A 19,758-nucleotide genomic window follows, 5' to 3' on the forward strand; every position below is an offset into this window, starting at 1 on the left:
TGTTGACAAAATGATGCTAACACTTGGAAACAAATGTCGAAGAAAGTTCATAATAGAGCTGTACTCGCGAGTTAAAAATTATTTAAGAACAAACGGGGCGATGTTTACGTACATATGTAAATAATGTTATCTGTTAGTGAAAAAATGCCCCCAAACCAAAGAAAAAATTCTCTAATACATATAGCAGGGACGGGCGCATATGAATTAAAGTCACTATTTGTACTTCGCTCATCGAATTGCGTTATTCAGTTCATTGTGAAAAAATTCGACAGAAACTGTTTAGTTAACAAAATTATTATATCTTACATTACCGTTTACAATGTACCATAAATGTATATGGAGTATCGCATGTTTTTTCTCACAAAAAAGCTAGCGTTTGCTGCAAATTAGAGATACACGAGCTGACACGCCGTGAAATCCATAAGACGTTTCACAGCATATGTAAAAAAAAAAATCTGAACTAAAAATCTTTGAAACGTAAAATGTAGTTTATAAAAATTTAAAATGGCGACTCGATTTGCACGTGAATTTTACAATCCGACGTCGATTAGCGTGTTTGAGAGAAAGTCAGCAGCAAGTAAAGCGTCAACACCAGTAGTAAATATTGTCTGATGAATATTGAGGTGCCTGCATGTAATAAAATTAATGTTTCTACAGTCTGAGTGAGGTACAAAATAAGGTACATTGTAAATCACAGGTCAGTCGAAAATTAAACACATTTATGTATCGTAAATTTAAAGTTTTTTGTGTGTTTGAAAACACATGCACACTTGTAGAAGAAACTGTGCCATTGATCGGTTGAAGTTCAATAAAATGTAATTTATGTAATATTCATTGTCAGTATCTGTTGTGAATTCTTTGGAATAAGCTACAACAACGAAAAATATACTGCTCAACTAAAACTAATGCGTTGAAAATGGCTGAATTTATCGATGAAGCATAATTGCTGAAATATGAAATGGCAAACCAGTTTAAATAGTGTGTTTCTGACAATTATTTATATCATATAAAAACAAGAAGCAATTATTGTGAGATCTCTTGACCAATTATCGCAGTGATATAGTTTATGCAGTCATGATACAGAGTTAAACGTCAAAACTGGCAGTTGGTGTTTATATTATTAATACCGCGTATAAGCAGACAGGGTAACGGCTCATTTAAAATAAAACAAAATTTCATACATTATTTAAATGTATGTACAAAATAATTAGCAGCTATAATGCTTAAAATATCTGATAAGATTAAAATTAGTTCTCATACTGAAATCGACACGTAGATAAAACATTGTCTGTACAACACTGCATTCATGTACCTAACAGAGTTATCGTTCGTTATCCGCTAGGGTCCCCGAGAGAAATACTCTTCCGGTCAGGACCGTAGCAATAGACCGTGGCTATTTATAGCCACCGTCTAAAAAATACAGAACCCACTTTAGCGTGCTATGTAAATTTTTTTTGCAATGATCGCTACCTTCATAACCCGCATGAATCACCAAAAAAAGCATTTTATTGTTTATATTTACACCCTTCTTTCAAGAAATTGATAAATTAATTGTAAGATGTAAGTTGAATTAACTACATGTAAGTCACTATTAATATACAGCAGTACGTTAGCTAAAAGAAACAGCCAAATAGTCTCGTATGAGAATTTGAGTCTGACATCATCATGATTATTTCATGCAGGCCGTGATTTTCCTTGGGTCGCTGTAGGTTTCGACCAATCGTCAAACGGGGCGTGTAGATTTCAGTCCTGTCAATTTCCTGTCAGTTTCAGTAGCTTTAGGTTTCGACCAATCGATAAATGGGGCATGCAGATTTTAGTTCTGCAATTTCTAAAGAGCTATGAATTAACTAGTTTCAATAAGATTTAGACGGAGTCATACTCGGTATACATGTATGTAAATATATGCGGTTCCTTGCTGCACTCGGTAACATAGGTGCTTGAGGACAGGACCGACCCCCCCCCCCCCCCCCCCCCAATTCACGAGAGAAAAAAATTACAAAAATTTCTTAAAAAGGCCTTATTTTAACCTGCAAGTTATAAAGAATCTAGGAGCTTCAGGTAGTTTTGCCAATGGGAACCTCAGGCAGCCCCAGACCCCCTGCCTACAACTGACACCCCTCTTACTTTAAATTCTGGATCCGTCCATTACGTACATGAATTATCTGTTACTATGTAAAATATGACAGCTTGGAGAAATAACCTCAAAATATGCTTTTATAAACATATTGGCAAAAAATAAGATTAAATGATTCAAATAACGCGTAACAAAGTCAATTATCCGAAACTATGTTCATTGCTTTTTTGACGCAATAATGTTTATGACGTCATAATGATCAGTCACGTGATCTATCGCTAAGCAGATAAATCGAATTGGCACGCAAATATCTACGCTCTTCAATCTTCTATTTGTTTTGGCAAATAATTTCAAGGTAATGTTTGTTTTACAGTTTTTTCCCCCAGAACTCTTATTCAATTTTTGTAATAGTAATATTTATGGATGGTGAACTAGAGCTGATAAGCCTATAGTAAAAAAAAGATTTGTTTTACATGTAGTATGATGCACATGTAACATATAACAAATTGACGTTAACAATGTAATAACTAAAGTTTGTCGGACTACTTCAAATAAAAACAAGAAAGTATACCGCTATCATCATTCGTTTATGACAAAATATTTCCCAGAATATAGGATTTTCTTTCCTCTTTTCACATAACTTGTCTTCTACTAAAAGATTTTTAGCTTCTTGTTCCTTTACAAAAATTAAAAAATTAATAATTTTTTTTTATTTCAGATGGGAAGAAAGGAATCAAAACTCACAAAGAAGCCAGTGTTTATGCACGACAAAATGTACAACATCGTTCCAGACATAACGACAACTAATCGTATGCACGGATTGGAAGAGATTCCTACCATTCCGAGGCAGAAACCCCTTCCGCTCACAGCTACCGGTAAAAAGTACGAAGCACTGCCAAATCTGGGGGAAGTTCACGCTCCATCTAGATGTAACAACAATGTCGCGTTAACCAGACCCAATCCCTGCATCAGCCCCGACAACTTATCTCAACCTGACGTAAGGAAACCCAGAGTTCCTCTAGCTTGCTTGGACTTAAAGAGTATCAAACAAAAAATGGACAAAGCAGAAAAGAAGGAAAAGAAAGCCAAGAAAAAGAAGTCCAAACCTGCTCCAAAGCAAATGACGGCATACCAAGAAGATAAAACAAATGAACAAAACGAGAACATTCTTCCAATGGCGCATATTCCTCGTCCCCCGGACAACCCATTAGACCCTTCAAAACCAAGAAGGATTGTCCGAATCAAGCAGGAAATATTCTCCCAATCCCTTGGTCCTGAGAAGATTGCAGAAATAGTGAGCATGGTTACTGGTAATCAAGATGGATTTGGCTACCTTCAACAAACAGGTGAAAGCGACTACCTGAATGGAGAGGAGCAATATGGGTACATTAATCCCGACCCCTTCTCTGGATACATCCATCCGGCTGATACGTTGCCTGGAGTCATTGATCCAAATCAGGAAGTAGGATTTTTCGATAACTTCCCTGGATACATCCATCCAGCTGACACGCTGCCTGGAGTCATGAACTTAGATCAGGAGATGGGATATTCCTTCCCTGGATACATCCATCCAGCTGACACGATGCCTGGAGTCATGAATTCTGATCAGGAGATAAGATATTCCTTCCCAGGATGTATCCATCCAGCTGACACGCTGCCAGGAATGATGGAAACAGGTCAGGATATGGAATATTCATGTGAAGTCCCTGGAATGAATTCGTTCAGATCAGAGATTTGTTCTGACAGTTTAGGCGGGTTTCCTCAAATTCGGTGCACTACAGTGACAACACCCGAGGATAAGTCAGGCTACGTCAAACCAAGAACCGGAAAAGAGAGTTTGGTAGCAAACCCCCTGATCTTCACTAAACCTCAGAGGCAAATGTTTAAATGCGCCAGTCCAGAACAATTTAAATCTTTGCGTCAACGCAGCACTATGAAATCTACTCACAAACAACGCTCCAAGAACACCAACCAGAAACTCCTCTCCATCAACTCTAATGTGACCATCTGAACTGGATTTTAAACTGTCTTGATGTGCAGTTTTTGCAATGAACATTTTGTGATAGAATCTGAACGCTTGATGCTGCAACTTACCGTGCTTGGCGGGATTTATAACACGAACGTTAGGGAGTTATGAACTGTTGTGCGTTTACTGATCAGCTACAACTCGAATATTTGAAGACGTTCTAGATTTTATTTATTAGTACTCCTACAAAATACCAATTTGATTCATGATCAAGGACATTATTGATTATTTCCTTCAGGTTCCCGACAGAGATTCAAAACTTTTCTTTATTTTTCTTCAGTAAAATCTATTAAAGTATATATGTGTAAAGTATATACATGTATGTTGCTTATTTTTGAGAGAGAGAGAGAGAGAGAGAGAGAGAGAGAGAGAGAGAGAGAGAGAGTTGATGGCAATTTTCTTTGACATTCATTATGATAGCAATATGCAGAAATACATGTATGTTGAACCAAATATCATGATAAAGTTTTATTTTTAAATGAAATATGAAGTCGTCTTCAAAACAAAATGTGATCTTTGCTATTTACGCCTTAAATCCCTGTTAAATTCCAGTGAAATTTCATATATACAACTGTATATAATTGTGGAAATAATCATAATAAATAAGTACCTACATGTGAATTGAAGAGGTTTGGACACAATTTCTAAGACCTTACGATACACACAACTTACATGTAGTCATGTATAATATAATATGAACATTTTATCATTGTTAATAGCATTATACTGCTATACTGAATATCGCGGATGACAATGCTGAAATTTCACCACAACAGAACCTTTTAAAGGGACTTAGACACGATTTGAGCTTTAAAATTCAAAATGTTATATTTCCATTTTCAATATTTAGAATGGTTGATATGGGTATTTTTAATGCTTTGTCAAAATTAGAAAGTCAAATACGGAGTTAAAAGAAAGATAAAGAATTAAATATTCTTTGTTTTGTAAACAAAGCGCGAGTCTTGTTATTGTTTACATATGTGTTTTATTGGTGTAAGTTTCATTCAAATGTTGCTTTTTTCTATTAATAATATCATTTATGATCACATCGAATCAGTTTACCTTCTTTTTAATGAATCATTTTCTTAAAGAAGTGGTAATTTCATACTTTATATTATTTGTAAACAAACATAAGACTCGAGCTTTGTTTACATAACAATAAATTCTTACCCCTGTATCTCTCTTATAACTTGACTTCTAACATTCAAATTATGGTCAATTATTCAAAATGTGCAAGTAAATCATTTTATGCATAAAGAAATTGAAAACAAAATTTTGATCTAAAATCGTGTCCAAGTCCCTTTAAAAAGTTTTACACATCTCAATACGAAGAATGGAAGGTTATACACGTATTTTAAAATTTTCTATCCAATTAATATTCTAGGTCAATGAAATATTCCTGTTACAAAAAATGAACTAAAAATGACAGTGTGCATGGTTTCCCTGTGTCAAAACGAGGTATCTTGTCTTGCTATACCACCCGGTCCTGGTATTTCATCATTGGAGAAGACGACAGGGTATAATTTCATTATCCAATTTGATATTAGTGTACACGTACTTGAAATACTATTTTCTCTTTCAAATATAATACAATAAACTCCAGAGAATGGGGTGAAGGTCAACTGTTTCCACCAAATGTCTGTGTCTCCTCGGTAGAGGGCACACTTCATCTTAATCCCCTGTAGTATTCGTGGAACGTCCATGTAAGGTCCTGTTTGTAATGTATGTCATAAAGATGGCTCAAGTGCAAGAGGAGGAGCTCAGGGTCAATTCGTGTATCTACTGCTCTCATAGCTTGGCTACATGTACATACAATTAATTGCGTAGGGTACCGTTATCCCAAAAGTCATAAAAAGCATGATTAACATTTGAAATTCCAAAATTGGAATGGGAAAAACGCTCGATCAAATTGGGCGAAAATCAAATTGAGATACCCCATTGCTTCTGTCGGTCCTAGTATGACAAAAAAAAACCTTCTTTAGATTTTACACATATCCAAAAAGTGAACAAAAGGGTCGAAGGGAGAATATTTTAGAAAGGATTGATTTTTGTTAACAAATTAGAATATACAGTATTGACTATTGTATTTGGAAACTTGGTATTTTTGGGGGAAATGTGAAAACAAAACTATCCGTAAAACAATTTATTGTAAAAGAATGTATAAAATTGAGTACAAAATGATTGGTAAACATGTAGACAAACGTTAGTACTTGGCAGTGAAGCATCATTTATAGCAAACAAAAACAACAAACCTTTACAGCTACAACAAAACAAGTCAACATACAGACGAACAGATCAACAACATGTACATGTTTGGTGGGTGTGTCCTCTTCTTTTGTGTAAAGTTTCAGCAAAATGTCAACTTGAATGTTTTAAATACTTAAAACAATATGTATTTTAAGCATGCAGTCATACTGTTATATTCTGGAAGCACTAAAAGGAATATGATGTTATTTAATGAGGATTCCGGATATTTTTTTAATATTAGCAGTGATAAATGTACATCGCTAAAGGACCTTGTGAAATTATATATATACAACCCTGAGCAAAATATCAGTACATTGTATATTATCATGAAAAATAAACATACAGTACGAAACACATTTCTATACGAAAACTGGGTTTTATACATTTCATAATCTCTATAGAAACTTTTGTGATTTTATACATTATTGCAATTGTGTATGGGACTTTTTTATTACAGAAAAAAGTATAATATATGCACTTATCAAGTACAATAAATTTGGGTCAACATTTTAAGAAAAAACTATACACAACAAATAAAACAGACATAATTTCTACAAATTCATTTTCTCGTCATACAAAAAAAATAAGAAAATGTCTTTGTTACCCTTAAAATTCTACAATTGTGCTAAAACGATCCACAAAAATGAATAAGAAAGAAGAAAAATCTATTTACAAAAGCAATGATCCACATTTAGTTTATCTCATTATGACATTTCTATAATACTGCAAGTCATTATGATATAAAAATAAAATGTACACGTAAACATAACAGTATTGCACGAGTTTGATCCGGGAACTTTACTCAGCCTGAGACAGAACTCGGTAAATTTTAAGCAAAATAAAAGTGTTTTTTTCTACTACACATTTAGATAAGATGCCCACTTCATAAACACTTTGCATTACATTTATTTTTAACCGTTTTATCTCCTTCGGCGGTCAAGACTCCTATTAGATGACACATAATTGTTTTCCTTAAACTATAATTACATAAATCATTATGTATCTTTAAAAAATATTACGCCTATCGACTTTTGAACGACCCCCCCCCCCCCCCCCCAAACAATGCGTAGTATCTTATGATCTCTTACACTGCTTAGGGCATGCGCATCGTTATAAATCACAGTTCTAGATCTGTACAACTTTGGATCATCAATATTAGTGTGTTATTTCACACGATCAAATGTCAGGTAAGTGCACTTTATAAGACGTCGCAATCTGCAAACAGCACAAATGGCGATTGGAACTCTTCAAAGTTAGGAGGAAGGAACATACAGTTCATAAGATCCACTCTGCTTCCGGGCGGTGTTCGACTGTGGTTTGGTGGTTGTTGAGGGCGCTCTCTTGCTGAGACGTACAAGTTTCTTGTACTCACCCCTTACCTATAATTTAACAAAATAAGAGTAAATTTGACTCAAAATATTTGAACACATATTACGCTGATTTAGGTGAAAAAGTAGATCTTTGTTGTTTTTTTTACCTTTCTATTCATTGCACAGTGAAATATAAAGATGAAAAGTCCTTGAAGACTGTTGAGTATGGTGAATATGTAAGCTACTGCCACCGTCTCCTTATTGATGAAAAAATATCCAAACACCCAGGTCAAACCGAGCAGAACCTCGATAGCTAAGGCTCCCTGAATCCAGGCTCTTAAAAATAAAAAGTCGCTGTTAGATTATGAGAGAGAGAGAGAGAGAGGGGGGGGGGGGGGGGGGGGAGTGAGTATATGTGTATGTACCTAAACGTTCCAGATTGTGAACGATCTTGAGAAAACACGTAAGCGGAATGTCTGCAAACCATTGACATGGAATAGGAGAGGACTATGGCATTTACCTACAATCATGAAATGCAAAATTAATGTTACAGTATACTAGTATTTCATGAGTTTCTAACTTTATTGGGAAAAATAGCACACATGACACAACAGAGCAGATTAAATCCCTGGGGATACCTAGAATGTCATAAGATACTTACTGCCAACACAAGAGCAACCGGGCCCGCAAAACTCCAAATAAACCAATTCTGTGTCGTCAGCCAACAACTGTACAGCAAAGAAACCAATGTCGTAATCATATTGATATTAATTTTATCACTCAAACGTTACCAAAAGGGAGAAAAAAAGTTGAAAAAAAACCATGATATTCATAAAATGATTTGTTAACTTAAAACTTAAAGGCGATGGAAAGGATAAAAAAGTAGAGATAGCCGCACTTACTAGTTGTCGGTGCCGTACGCCGTGAAGTCCGTGGTAGCTGTGGTAGCGACCACGATGACCGGGGCACCTGTTGGAGAAGTACACAGATTGTTAGGACATATACTTATTATATCCAGGGTCTTTGTCTGTGATGAATCGATTTTGTAATGTATAGTCCAATACAGTTTATCAATGATTATTTTAATATCTAATCGTAAAAAATAGCTGTAAATTATTTGCATGTAAAATAAAGCAGCGACAGCAGACACTACAGATTGCTTATATAGACAAGTTAAATCTATTTTATATTTCATTTTCAAATATTAGTATGATATTCAAGAAAAGTAATTCATAGATTGTTTGAATATCAACTTTGACAAAACTGGTTGTTCTTTGAACGTAATCCAAAAAAATCATGAATTGATTAACTTTTGGTTTTTATTTAAACAATATAAACCAACCCTGCCTTATACTTCTTCATATTTTTGAGTGTGATATGCAAGATTAGAAATTTTGTGTAAACAACTTAAGTATTACATGTAATAATTAAAATCTTAATTGGGTTGCGCCTAAGACACATTTGTTTTTTTTTTGTTTTTTTTACATGTAAGTATCAATTAAGTAGGGTGTTCAAAAGCCTAACTTGAGACAGACAATTTTTCTTTTCCATTTCCTGTTTTGGCAAATTAACACGAGGATGAAATAAGATCGAAACCTAAGACCACTTGAACGTTCGACCTTCGGAAGAAAGGGCGTAAGCAAAACAGAATATGTCCTAAGAGCAAATGTTTAATTAGATTTTGCCTATTGTTGATTTCCGCCATATTGAATCTTAAAGACTTTTAAATTTCATGATCAATCTCATTATTTTCAGACAGTAAACATTTGCATCCGGCTCAAAGCTCACAACTGTACGTCACAATTGTTTATTAGTTATTGGGTTTCTTGACTCTTAAAGAAGGGAATTAAACACACTATCACCTTTTTTGCCCCCCTCCCGCCCCCAAAAAACCATAAAAGCAAAAGCAAAAAAAACCAAAAAACGACGCATGTACATATATAACAGTTGTTATACTATAAGCTCCTTGCTAAATGGATTGAGACAGCTTACCAAAAGCAATAAAGAAAAGAATACTGAACATGGGCCTATCAAAAAAGTATTTTCCTTTCTTAAGAATGTAGGCTTTTGTATTATGTGTTTTTCTATTTTAGTTCAAGTTTACATCCTATACATACCGGTATATGTAGTAATTACATCAGTCGGCATTTTAAGTAAGTTATTTTAATAAAAAATAGAAGTATCAACATCTATTATCAAATAATATACAATATAGTTAAGGTACATTAGATGTGATGATTGAACAGTTTATCGAACGTACCGTAGCCAACGAGATAGTAGTATTTGAGCCGGGATTTGGCGGCATCAAAGACTTGTACCAACATGACAACGATATGGATCCCCTCCATCAACATCCAAGTGAAGGCAGACAGAAAGAAGAAGTGCAAGAGAAGCGCTATGGCGGCACAGGCGACCTAGGGGGGTAAAATAGAACCAAGGTTACCGGCATGTTTATCTAGTGCGACAGATGGGTTCTGTCAAAATGTTTATAAATCACAAATTGTTTGACAATAATGCATGAAAAATCTCATAGCTTTGTGAAATATAGTAAGAAAGAATAATTACTTGATGAAGGGTGTGTATAGCTTTCCAAAAAGTTATAAATACATAATGTCAAATATTTTAATCAGGATTTCGCACCTTTTGTTCCGTTCTCCCAATGCCAAAAACAAAGATAACCTCTGCTGCGAAGAGACAGAATACAAGATTCTTGTGAATTGAGTTCCTCTCGCCTTGTAATGACCTAAATAAAGAAAATAACTGTTACAAGGATTAAGGATTAACAAACATAAAGGCTGGTTATTAAATTAAGATTTGATATATTAGGCAAAATCCTGGCCACGGCACCATACACTTGGTGAGGTCACAAATTGTATTCCAACAGTACAGTGCAATTAAAAAGTTTTAACGTGAACAATTGTATTAAAATGAGTTCTTACCCTAGACATTGAAATGTTAACCAACTGGTGGCCAGAAAGATGATGGAAATGATACAACCAATATAACTTATGAAGGTCAGAGACAACACATGTTGATAACCCAGCTGTGGAAATAAATAAACAAATGAACTATCTATTAAATAAGAGTTTTATCATCATTTTTTTATAGAAATTCACAGAATTCATCTGGAGTAATAAATCTTTTCAACTTGTTTGATACTGACCTCTACTCCCGAAACGTCCATCAGAACCGCGAAGTTTGTCAGGTGATCACACTGGCAAGTCACATGTGTGTTGTTCACTTCCTTCAAAGAACAGCCTTCCTGAGACCAATCGCCTACTTCTCTGCAAAAGATTAAAATAAATACGTATATACTCAAAGTAAATTACATGTACATTGCATATAAAATCCTTATTGAAATATAGTTGGAAACTTACAGTATCGTAGAGTGTATGAATGCTTTTAAGTTTAGATAATGAACCCTGTCTTATTTTGATATATTTGGTATAGACTTTGTGATCTTTAATAAAGTGGTTTATTTTCAAGGTTAAGATTATATTCCTTAAAGGAAAAATGCCATACGGAGAAATGGATACTGTTACCTGTCAACACAAAAAGTTTAGCTAAATATTTTTCTTTGCAAGACCTAAAACTTTTTTTTCTTTCCAAACAGCATTTTCCTTGTACATTGTATGGCTAATTTTAACAAAGATTGAAGAAAACACGTCTTGTATTGACAAATCCAAAAGATTTTAGATATCATTGAATGATTTTGTAACATGTTTGAACGGAGTAGGAATTCACAAAATATTACCCTTTTGAGAAATTCCAGAAGGAGCACAGAGGAGTAGCTATTGAGGACCCTGAACGTCTGCTCCTCTGTAGCTTCATGGTGAATGTTACAGGATCATTTAGATCCCTCACATCAAAACCAGGAATGGAGGCACTGAGAATGTCTTTTAGAATCGTGTAGTTAATATCAGGGACCGGAAGCAGATCAGCGGCGTTTGAGTGCTTCATAAACACAATCTTTGTCAAACCATCTAAAATTCAAAAGTAACAAAATCATACGTGTATCAATTTGTGTAATGCAAACTACACTCTTAAGTATACGAAGATGCGAAATGCAACCCTTACTTTTATTATATTGTTTTATAGTGTGTTCAGGGATAAGAAAGTTGGAGCCCGAATCATCGGTGTTGAAATTCAAGTCGGTGACGGAGGCGGCGTCCAAAACGTAGAACATGGCAACTGCAGGACAAAACCAAAAGCATTTCATTTTTTCCATTTCATAGTCTTCATGATTCATATTTTTTTTCTTTTAAATGATCACAAATTATGAATTTGTCTTACGTATAGTGTGGGATTTAGTTTGGAAAGCTATTGGCTTGTCAATGGAGTCCAACAGCTCGCTGGCGACTTCCTCAACGGCCGACAGAAGGACGGACGCCGCGCGCTTTTTGTCAGCAGACGACAGGTCTGTCGAGTCCATTGTTTGTTTCACCAAAAGACTGCCGATCGAAATAGTGTCCTACAAAATAATTTGTAAGACAAACAATTTACTTGAAAATGATAGATATCGTACCGATGGTAATCAAAACTATGTTGTGTATTAGGAGTTACATGTACTATAAATTAAGGAGTGGACATTCAGCAGCAATTCACTTTAATTTTACCTGAGCTAGTGTTCTGAATTCTTCCTCGTCTTTAGCTTGAATGGCCGGGATAGACTTGAGGACCCGGGCTGTGGTGACGATGTCTGCCACTGTTCTCCCGCCCCCGGCCTGTAGCGCGTCCACTAGATCCGCCGTCAGCTGTGACACGTCCTCTGACGTACTCAGTGTCTGGTCAAGGATTCTCTCAATCTGAAGAACATTCGGATTATAATGATAGTTTATACACTTTAGTATAGACTTCTATATTCATATATAGATGTGTGCTTTACATGTGTTACATTTAGAAGAGTGGTTTGGATGTTTTTTTCTTACATCTTTTGATACACAGTCGTCAATATTCGGCATTTCTCTCCATTCTGCTGTTTTCTCATCGCAAGTCCACGTGGCAAACCCTAAATAAAAACACATAGAATTCATTTTAAAATACTTGTAAACTTGTATACTTTTTTTTGCAATGATCGCTTTCTTCAAAGACCATATAAAAACCAACAAAGAAAGCAGTTTATTGTTTATGCTTACAATCTATCTCCGAATCCTTCCTCAATTATCCTTAAAAAGTGACTGAAAATACGTATCGTTATTGTTGATCAACACGTTATACTTAAGGAACAACCAAATCTTCCATGTATGTGTAGGTTACCATGGTTACCACACCTACTAGGAAGTTTAAGGTCAGCACGTGCAAATCCGTGGAAAGCATGCTTTCAAAGTTGCTTAGTTTTTCAAACAACGTATAGTCACGTCAAAAGTACATTTATAGTACAACGCACGCGGACGAGTTGATACATAAAGTACTAGTACAGTTAGATAGTTCTTTTCGTTCTTTTCATTGCTTTATGAAACACAATCGGATTTCTTGAGAAATGGTGGAGAAAATAGTCATTCCTTGTAAACATATGGCTATCAATACATTTAAAAACTATGAATAATAATGACAATTACTATGATATAAAGGAATCGTACCAGTTCCAGTCTTGCAAGGGCGGCTGACTACTTCCCCCTTGGTTGCCCTTGGCCAAGATATATCGTACGCTTCCAGAGGGTCGCATTGGATTTTTTCTACATTTCCGTCTGCTTCGTTGGGGGCAGGTGTTTTGTGAAGTCCAGAAGATGATTGGACTGAATCCATATTCAAAAACATTCTTGTCGTTTTATCACGACGAGAAGAGGCAGATTTTAAAGTCGTTTTCACAATATTTGATGGCCTTGAAGTAGTCAATTTACCCGTTGAAGAGTTGCTGGTGGGGTCTGTAGTATGTGTTAGAGGTTTCTCTTCTCTCGACTTGTCTGACCCAGTGGTCATTTCTGGTAAGCTCTCTTCGCCAGGATGTACAGATACTGTCTCTCGTTGTTTGTACCCAACAGTAAATGTCTTGTTCAGGTTGAAGAAGGTGGTTGTCTTCACTGTGTGCCCTGGATTCCTCGTGGTGGGGGTGAGCATGTCCGTGGTTGTGTCTGGGTCGTCCGTAGTTGTCGCCACTGTTGTTGTGGAAGGTGGCGGCAAGGTCGCTGATAAAATAAACCAGATCTTCTAAATTTCTTACATTGCACGATAATTCAAAGAAGAAATTTTTGTATATGTATAACAATGAAGAGTAGTCGAAACAATCATCAAGATAACTACTTACGAGGGTATTGCTCGCAGATGAAAGGGTTGAGGGAGTCACACTTCTGGTCGTTCAGTTTGCCCTGTATGTTCATCTCCCCACATTGTTCGTCTCTCAGGGAGTTGTTGGGCTCACCAGGTTTCCAGGCACTGTAATATAACCAACACACATGTAAATAACAAAAATTCATGCAAAAACATGGTTATTGACAAGTAAACATGAAAAACTGTAAATGTCATGATTAATTAGGTGTATCCATTTAAAAAACTTTGTAAATATTTCTCGTTCATGGAGGATTGCAATTACCATTAAAAAAGTTTTGTAACAATGATTTGCAGATATAGAATTTAGACTGACAGTTGATAAGACATTTTGGAATGGGGGATGGACCTTTCCGAAGAAAGTCCTAAGCCTATCAGAATAAGACCTACATGTAAATATCCGCTGCTGTCCTCTTGCGATAGAAGAATGACAACTTTGAAGCCATTAACCGAGAATATTCTTCGGTAAGAGATCACAGACGATTATGCCAGTATTAAGAATCGACATAATCATCCATTGTTAACTAGCTTGTCATGAAAACCAAAATTATATAGTTAACATTACATTTTTAATAATCGTCTAAAACATGTCAATATTAATCTGAAAAGTTCAGCAATACAAGTTCCGCAATACACATTGCAGAAATTTCATATTAGAAATAGGCCTAATGATGTTGACTATTTCGCTTTTTCTTGATAAAAGGAACTAGGGATTAAAATCTATTTACAAAACGTAATTATAAGTATATTATTTTTGTAAATGAAAGCCAATCGACATCACATGGTTAAACCCTTATCCAGTTTTACGTAATAATCAGTATGGCGTTAGGACCCCGCACCGCAATGAGAATGCAGTATGCCGCCCCCCCCCCCCCCCCATTCTTACATGACACTGGTTTGGAGATCACCTCCGTCCTCCCACTTCCACTTGGCGATTGTTTTATTGAGGGACAGCCCCAGCCACCAGTGCTTCATGGACGCTGTCCGGATCAAGGGGTGGATGTTTATCAATACCCGCACCTACAAACAGATAATACAGAGGATGTTCAGCAATGCTCGCACCTACAGACATATAATACAGAGAATGTTCAGCAATGCTCGCACCTACAAACATTCGCAGAACTAACTTTTCCAGCCAGAGTGTGTTACCATTATTAAACAATTAACCCAATGTCCTCGGTGATAAAAAACATTTTTGGAAGAAAATTTTACATCGATAGCTATCAATAATCTTGACCCGTAATTCATACCGATCTGTTAATGTGTATGATATTAAATACATGTATATAAAACTGAAATCTTGTTTAGTGTGAAAGATAATGCAATGATTAAAATCGTTCTCAATGACACGTAAAAGAAACTCTTACAAACGGTGTGACTTTCATTTTACTTATTATAATATTTTTGATATGAGAAGTTTTGGTCAATTTCAAAACTGATTCTCTAACTTTTTTTTCTCTAAAACTCCATTGATTTGGTAACACGGTGCTATATAATCAAAAATGGAGTAGACAACACATTGAGGAGCTTTATCTTTAAAGTTTAGTAATTGTGTTTGCCATACGTAATTTCTAGTTATTATAAGTAATCATAGATATAGGCTGGGTTTTTTGTTGTTGATGGAATTGCTAAATAAAAAATCTAATGGCCCACATTCTTTCGTGAGCTCTCGCTGTATTTCGGGGGCGGAGATGGGATTAGATTTCGTTTTTATTACATGTTGTATATCTCACTGTGCGGGGAGTATATATTTTTAATTAACCGTGTTTATAAGTGATGTTTATATGAGGAAATCGTGATGACAGCTGTTAAGTAACATCTATTCTCTCTCTCTCTCTCTCTCTCTCTCTCTCTCTCTCTCTCTTCTCTCTCTCTCTCTCTCTGTGTAATCAGTTACGTAACACCAAATGTAATACCTACATTCTTCAAAACAATTTTCCTTATTAAAATTAGAACAAATAATGTGATATGCTCATAATGTGATAATTTGATTGTAGCGTTCTAAGAATACTCCTTACCGCCTCTGCTCTGCTCGACATGGACGCCAGGTAGCCCCCGTTTCTTTGACAGACCTGCTGAGCATCGTACCATGTGGACAGATGCCTGTTGAACATGTAACAGCCGCGGTGTACTTTTTTCCACGGCGGGGTACATGTGACCTTTGAGTTGACTGTAAAACAACGGGAGATTCAGATTATACTGTTCAAAATGTCGTCTGTTATATATACATGTACATGTATAATATACTATATATACAATTCATGTACTCACGTCGTATTATTTAGCGGGTCGATGTAAATCCCAAGTAATTAGAACATATACAATATGACTTAATGTTTCATGTGGTATTTAATTATGTGCATGGATATAAATATACAACATATAAAATTACATTTCTTTTATCATTCTTATTTTCACTGCCCCTAATTATTCAAATATAACATGTAACTGTACGAATAAGCAATATCAATGTATGTACCTCCATGTACGTAAATTAATGATATAAGTATTGTAAGAATTACAATATAGGTTATACATTTTTGGCATCACATGACGATGACTCAATGTTATTTACTCTTCAGCAATATAATTATGAAGTATTTTTGAAATGTATTTCCTTTAATCAGTTTGTAAGGAAACAGGTGGTGCGAAACGTTTCTTCTGTAATTCTAAGCAGAAGCTAATTCTATAATCTGTCTCACTGTTCAGCATAAATCTTTTTCTTCAAAAGAAGTAAGAGCGACAATAAGTACAAGAATGCTGTTATTTCTAATGTTCTGTAAACGCCTTATCAGTGGCAAAAACAAACCCAGTTCTGTATTAATTTTCTCATCTGTTGAAGGCAATTGAGCCTCGGCGTGTCAAATCTGTGGTGTGCACAATGTTTCGTCTAGGGGAGACGGGGGACAGATGTGGGAAAATTCGCCTCGTAATTTGTACAGCTTATGGAGCATGTTTGATGCATGTTTTATGTATGATGTCTGGGACATTACAGTGTACTAGTATTCAAAGGCAACCGGTATTGATGACAATGATTAAAACATTCTCTCTTGAGAAGAATATGCCTCTCCATTTCTCAAAAAAAGGAATAATTAAAACACTAAGAGAGAGAGAGAGAGAGAGAGAGAGAGAGAGAGAGAGAGAGAGAGAGAGAGAGAGAGAGAGAGAGAGAGAGAGAGAGGGGGGGATTTTGTTCGTAGTAAATTTCAAGCAAATTATCTATTTTTATCATACTACGACAGTAAGTCTTGAACACAGGACACACAATCACTCTGCTGTGACCCAGAGGGATGGTAGTGTAGTTTCCTACATCCCATGTTTACAGCCCCAAAGTATATACAGTGGCGACAGTGAGGCGCCGAAAAGTCTGAAATTACATCATTATCAGTACCAACCTTAAGTATGGAACAAAATGACTTTTTGGGATCAAGAAAAGCGATCTACTTAAAAAACGGAAAACACTTCTTTGACTGTATCTGATAAACTTGGTTTCTGAAACTCAATTAGGTATTATCTCATCAAAAATCAGTAAACTTTTTATGTTAGTAAGTCAATTTTACTGATTTGGATTACAGATTAATTATAGGAATTGTCTTGGACTGGGAACGTATAAATTTTCTCTCTATTAAATGTAGAAACATATACGCCCTATATAAGTGTGTAAAAAGAGAATAATCATTATCTACTATATAATGTGTTTGTGTTGAACGTCTCTGAACAATTATGTTGTTATGTCCAAAGTTTGATGCAAGGCAAGACTAAAGCCTAATAAATTTAATGTACATGTATATGTACAAATAAACCATTTACAAAAACATAATATGTTCATTTACAGAATGCCACAAATACGACAATTTTCATCATGCGATTTATGTACATGTACATTAATGCTACACTATGCACCCTATAAACATGTTAGCGAATAATTTTATACAATTGTGTAAAAATTCATGGGAAATTAAGGGGAAAAAAAGAGAGAAAAAACACAGAAAAAAATTCTAAATTTGCAAATCAATAGGAAATCTTACACTTTATTACATGTAGTTTATATATACAGTGTATTTTATATAAAGGACTTCCTGATCTAACTTAACACTCGCGTGTCCATAGAAGAGACCTAGGCATGTGTAAGATATAAAATGAAAAATAGCTGCACACTTGTAATTCATCATTTGATCGAGACAAATTCATATCGTCAGTGTATTTAAGTCGGAGAGGAACTGACACATCCAAGCGTGATTTACAAATATAACTATCTCTTACAATTATAGCCTCTTAGTTTTAATCGTGTTTGGGGAGGGGGGACTAAGCCCTCCTTTAAATATTACTGTTCCCCCGTATTTATATCTTAGGCTACTTAAACCTGAGATTGTCATTGTTGGATTTTCTATGGCGGTTTCCCGTCCCCTTAGTACAAATACATAACGCACTCGGTAGCTTCCTATCCTTTTCTGAATTAATGAGACCGCTTCTAATTAGGGCTTGTGTTTCAATGGGACAGTTGATTCCCAAATTCAGCAAACTCCATCATGTTTAATAACCCCATTGTTTGTTTTTTGTTGATTTTAGTATGACTAATTTTTACTTTGTGCGTAAAAGTTTGCCACAGTTTGACTATTTTGCATAAAATATACGCAATCGTTATGCTCATTTGCATTTTGAAATTGATATGCATCTAATTTACACTGCACTGAAATATACAAATCACGACAATGAATTTCTAATATTCTTATTGTGCATATTCGCAATAAATTAAACTCTGCACATCAAGGGAATTAATTGAAGACAGAATTCGGCGAAAAAAATGAATTAATTCAGAAAAAATTAGAAAATAAAATTCCAATTTGATTAAACTTCTTCAAGCAAATTAATATGCTTACCTAAATTGTTTGTTGTGATTATCAACACCGTCAAAACAAATGTTATTTGCTTCCACATGTTAAGATCGCATTAATGTTCCCCGAACACAGAGCAATAACAGACACCGCAGCCACTGTCGATAGCTTTATGCTGTTGATGTCAAGGCAGTCACGTGACTCATCTTCAAAACAAGGCGCCAAAGCATGCGCAAGAAACACATAAAATATGTTAATGCAATCAATTTAACAGCATGATTGCGCAAACAAATAAAAATCGATTAAAAGTGATAACTTTAAACAGGACATATTATTATTGTGTAATTTTCGGTGCTTCAACACAAATAACAAGAGTATACATTGAACATAGTTTATTTCTAATTTCATATTTTAAATTCAGCTCCCTGCTGATTTATTTTCTTATATATTGATATTGAAATCAAAACATTTATATTAACAATTAGTCGTAATTAACATTTTAACAAATCAATATTTTTTCGGTCTCGGTGAGTAATGCAAAATACGGGGTACCGAATCAAAAAGTAATCATACGAAGATCCCTTTCAAACAAACCATTTGATTTTACTAGTATCTTTTTTGTTTACGATGCTTAAAATGCATATTATGATTAATTTTTGTTAGAATCGATGAAAAAATCCTGGTGATAATGAACAAAGTCAGCAATAAGCTGCTCAGCAATAAGGAAAGAGTTTGTGTTTGTATCACACAGGTGCTTGCTAAGTTTATGTACACATGCGTTCCACCAAAACAGTTCAACCTGTCAAAATATTTTCCTGATAATAATTGTTGCAAAGATTTATTCATTTTATTTTGAATTGTAAAAATTTTGAAATACAAATTAAGAGAAAAAAAAGGATTATAGAAAATGTTACCACCCATATTTGAAATAGTTTAATGAGTAGGATAGGGTAAGAGGAGGTCCGTGATTTTTGAGTTGGAGGAAAAGATGATGAGGGG

At 35.1% G+C, this 19,758-nt stretch overlaps 2 protein-coding genes across 2 annotated transcripts; one reads left to right on the forward strand and one right to left on the reverse strand.

The window, feature by feature from the left end:
* The first annotated feature begins 2,326 nt into the window (after nucleotides 1–2,326).
* LOC109620852 (uncharacterized) lies at nucleotides 2,327–4,379 on the forward strand. The gene is made up of 2 exons (XM_020074104.3): nucleotides 2,327–2,432; nucleotides 2,796–4,379. The coding sequence occupies exon 2, from the start codon at nucleotides 2,796–2,798 to the stop codon at nucleotides 4,086–4,088; it is 1,293 nt and encodes a 430-aa protein (XP_019929663.3). The 5' UTR covers nucleotides 2,327–2,432; the 3' UTR covers nucleotides 4,089–4,379.
* Nucleotides 4,380–6,231: 1,852 nt separating this feature from the next.
* On the reverse strand, nucleotides 6,232–18,964 carry LOC105345189 (adhesion G protein-coupled receptor L3). Its single transcript, XM_066067816.1, has 19 exons — nucleotides 18,805–18,964; nucleotides 15,943–16,094; nucleotides 14,811–14,944; nucleotides 13,905–14,032; nucleotides 13,240–13,785; nucleotides 12,589–12,668; nucleotides 12,277–12,465; nucleotides 11,954–12,131; nucleotides 11,738–11,851; nucleotides 11,415–11,643; nucleotides 10,824–10,944; nucleotides 10,600–10,703; nucleotides 10,301–10,403; nucleotides 9,921–10,074; nucleotides 8,563–8,629; nucleotides 8,322–8,388; nucleotides 8,086–8,180; nucleotides 7,828–7,996; nucleotides 6,232–7,729 (listed from the first exon to the last, which is right to left on the reverse strand). Exons 1-19 carry the CDS (start codon nucleotides 18,860–18,862, stop codon nucleotides 7,604–7,606), a joined length of 2,814 nt encoding a protein of 937 aa, XP_065923888.1. The 5' UTR covers nucleotides 18,863–18,964; the 3' UTR covers nucleotides 6,232–7,603.
* Nucleotides 18,965–19,758: the final 794 nt, after the last annotated feature.

This window comes from Magallana gigas, chromosome 7, assembly GCF_963853765.1.
Source record: "Magallana gigas chromosome 7, xbMagGiga1.1, whole genome shotgun sequence".
NCBI lineage: Eukaryota > Metazoa > Mollusca > Bivalvia > Ostreida > Ostreidae > Magallana > Magallana gigas.

Coding starts and splice junctions, on each gene's coding strand:
- LOC109620852 (XM_020074104.3), top strand. CDS start 2,796: ATGGGAAGAAAGGAATCAAAACTCACAAAGAAGCCAGTGTTTATGCAC.
- LOC105345189 (XM_066067816.1), bottom strand. CDS start 18,862: ATGTGGAAGCAAATAACATTTGTTTTGACGGTGTTGATAATCACAACA. Junction 8,181..8,321: donor CGGTTGCTCTTGTGTTGGCA/GTAAGTATCTTA, acceptor TCATGATTGTAG/GTAAATGCCATAGTCCTCTC. Junction 7,997..8,085: donor TCACAATCTGGAACGTTTAG/GTACATACACAT, acceptor TTTATTTTTAAG/AGCCTGGATTCAGGGAGCCT.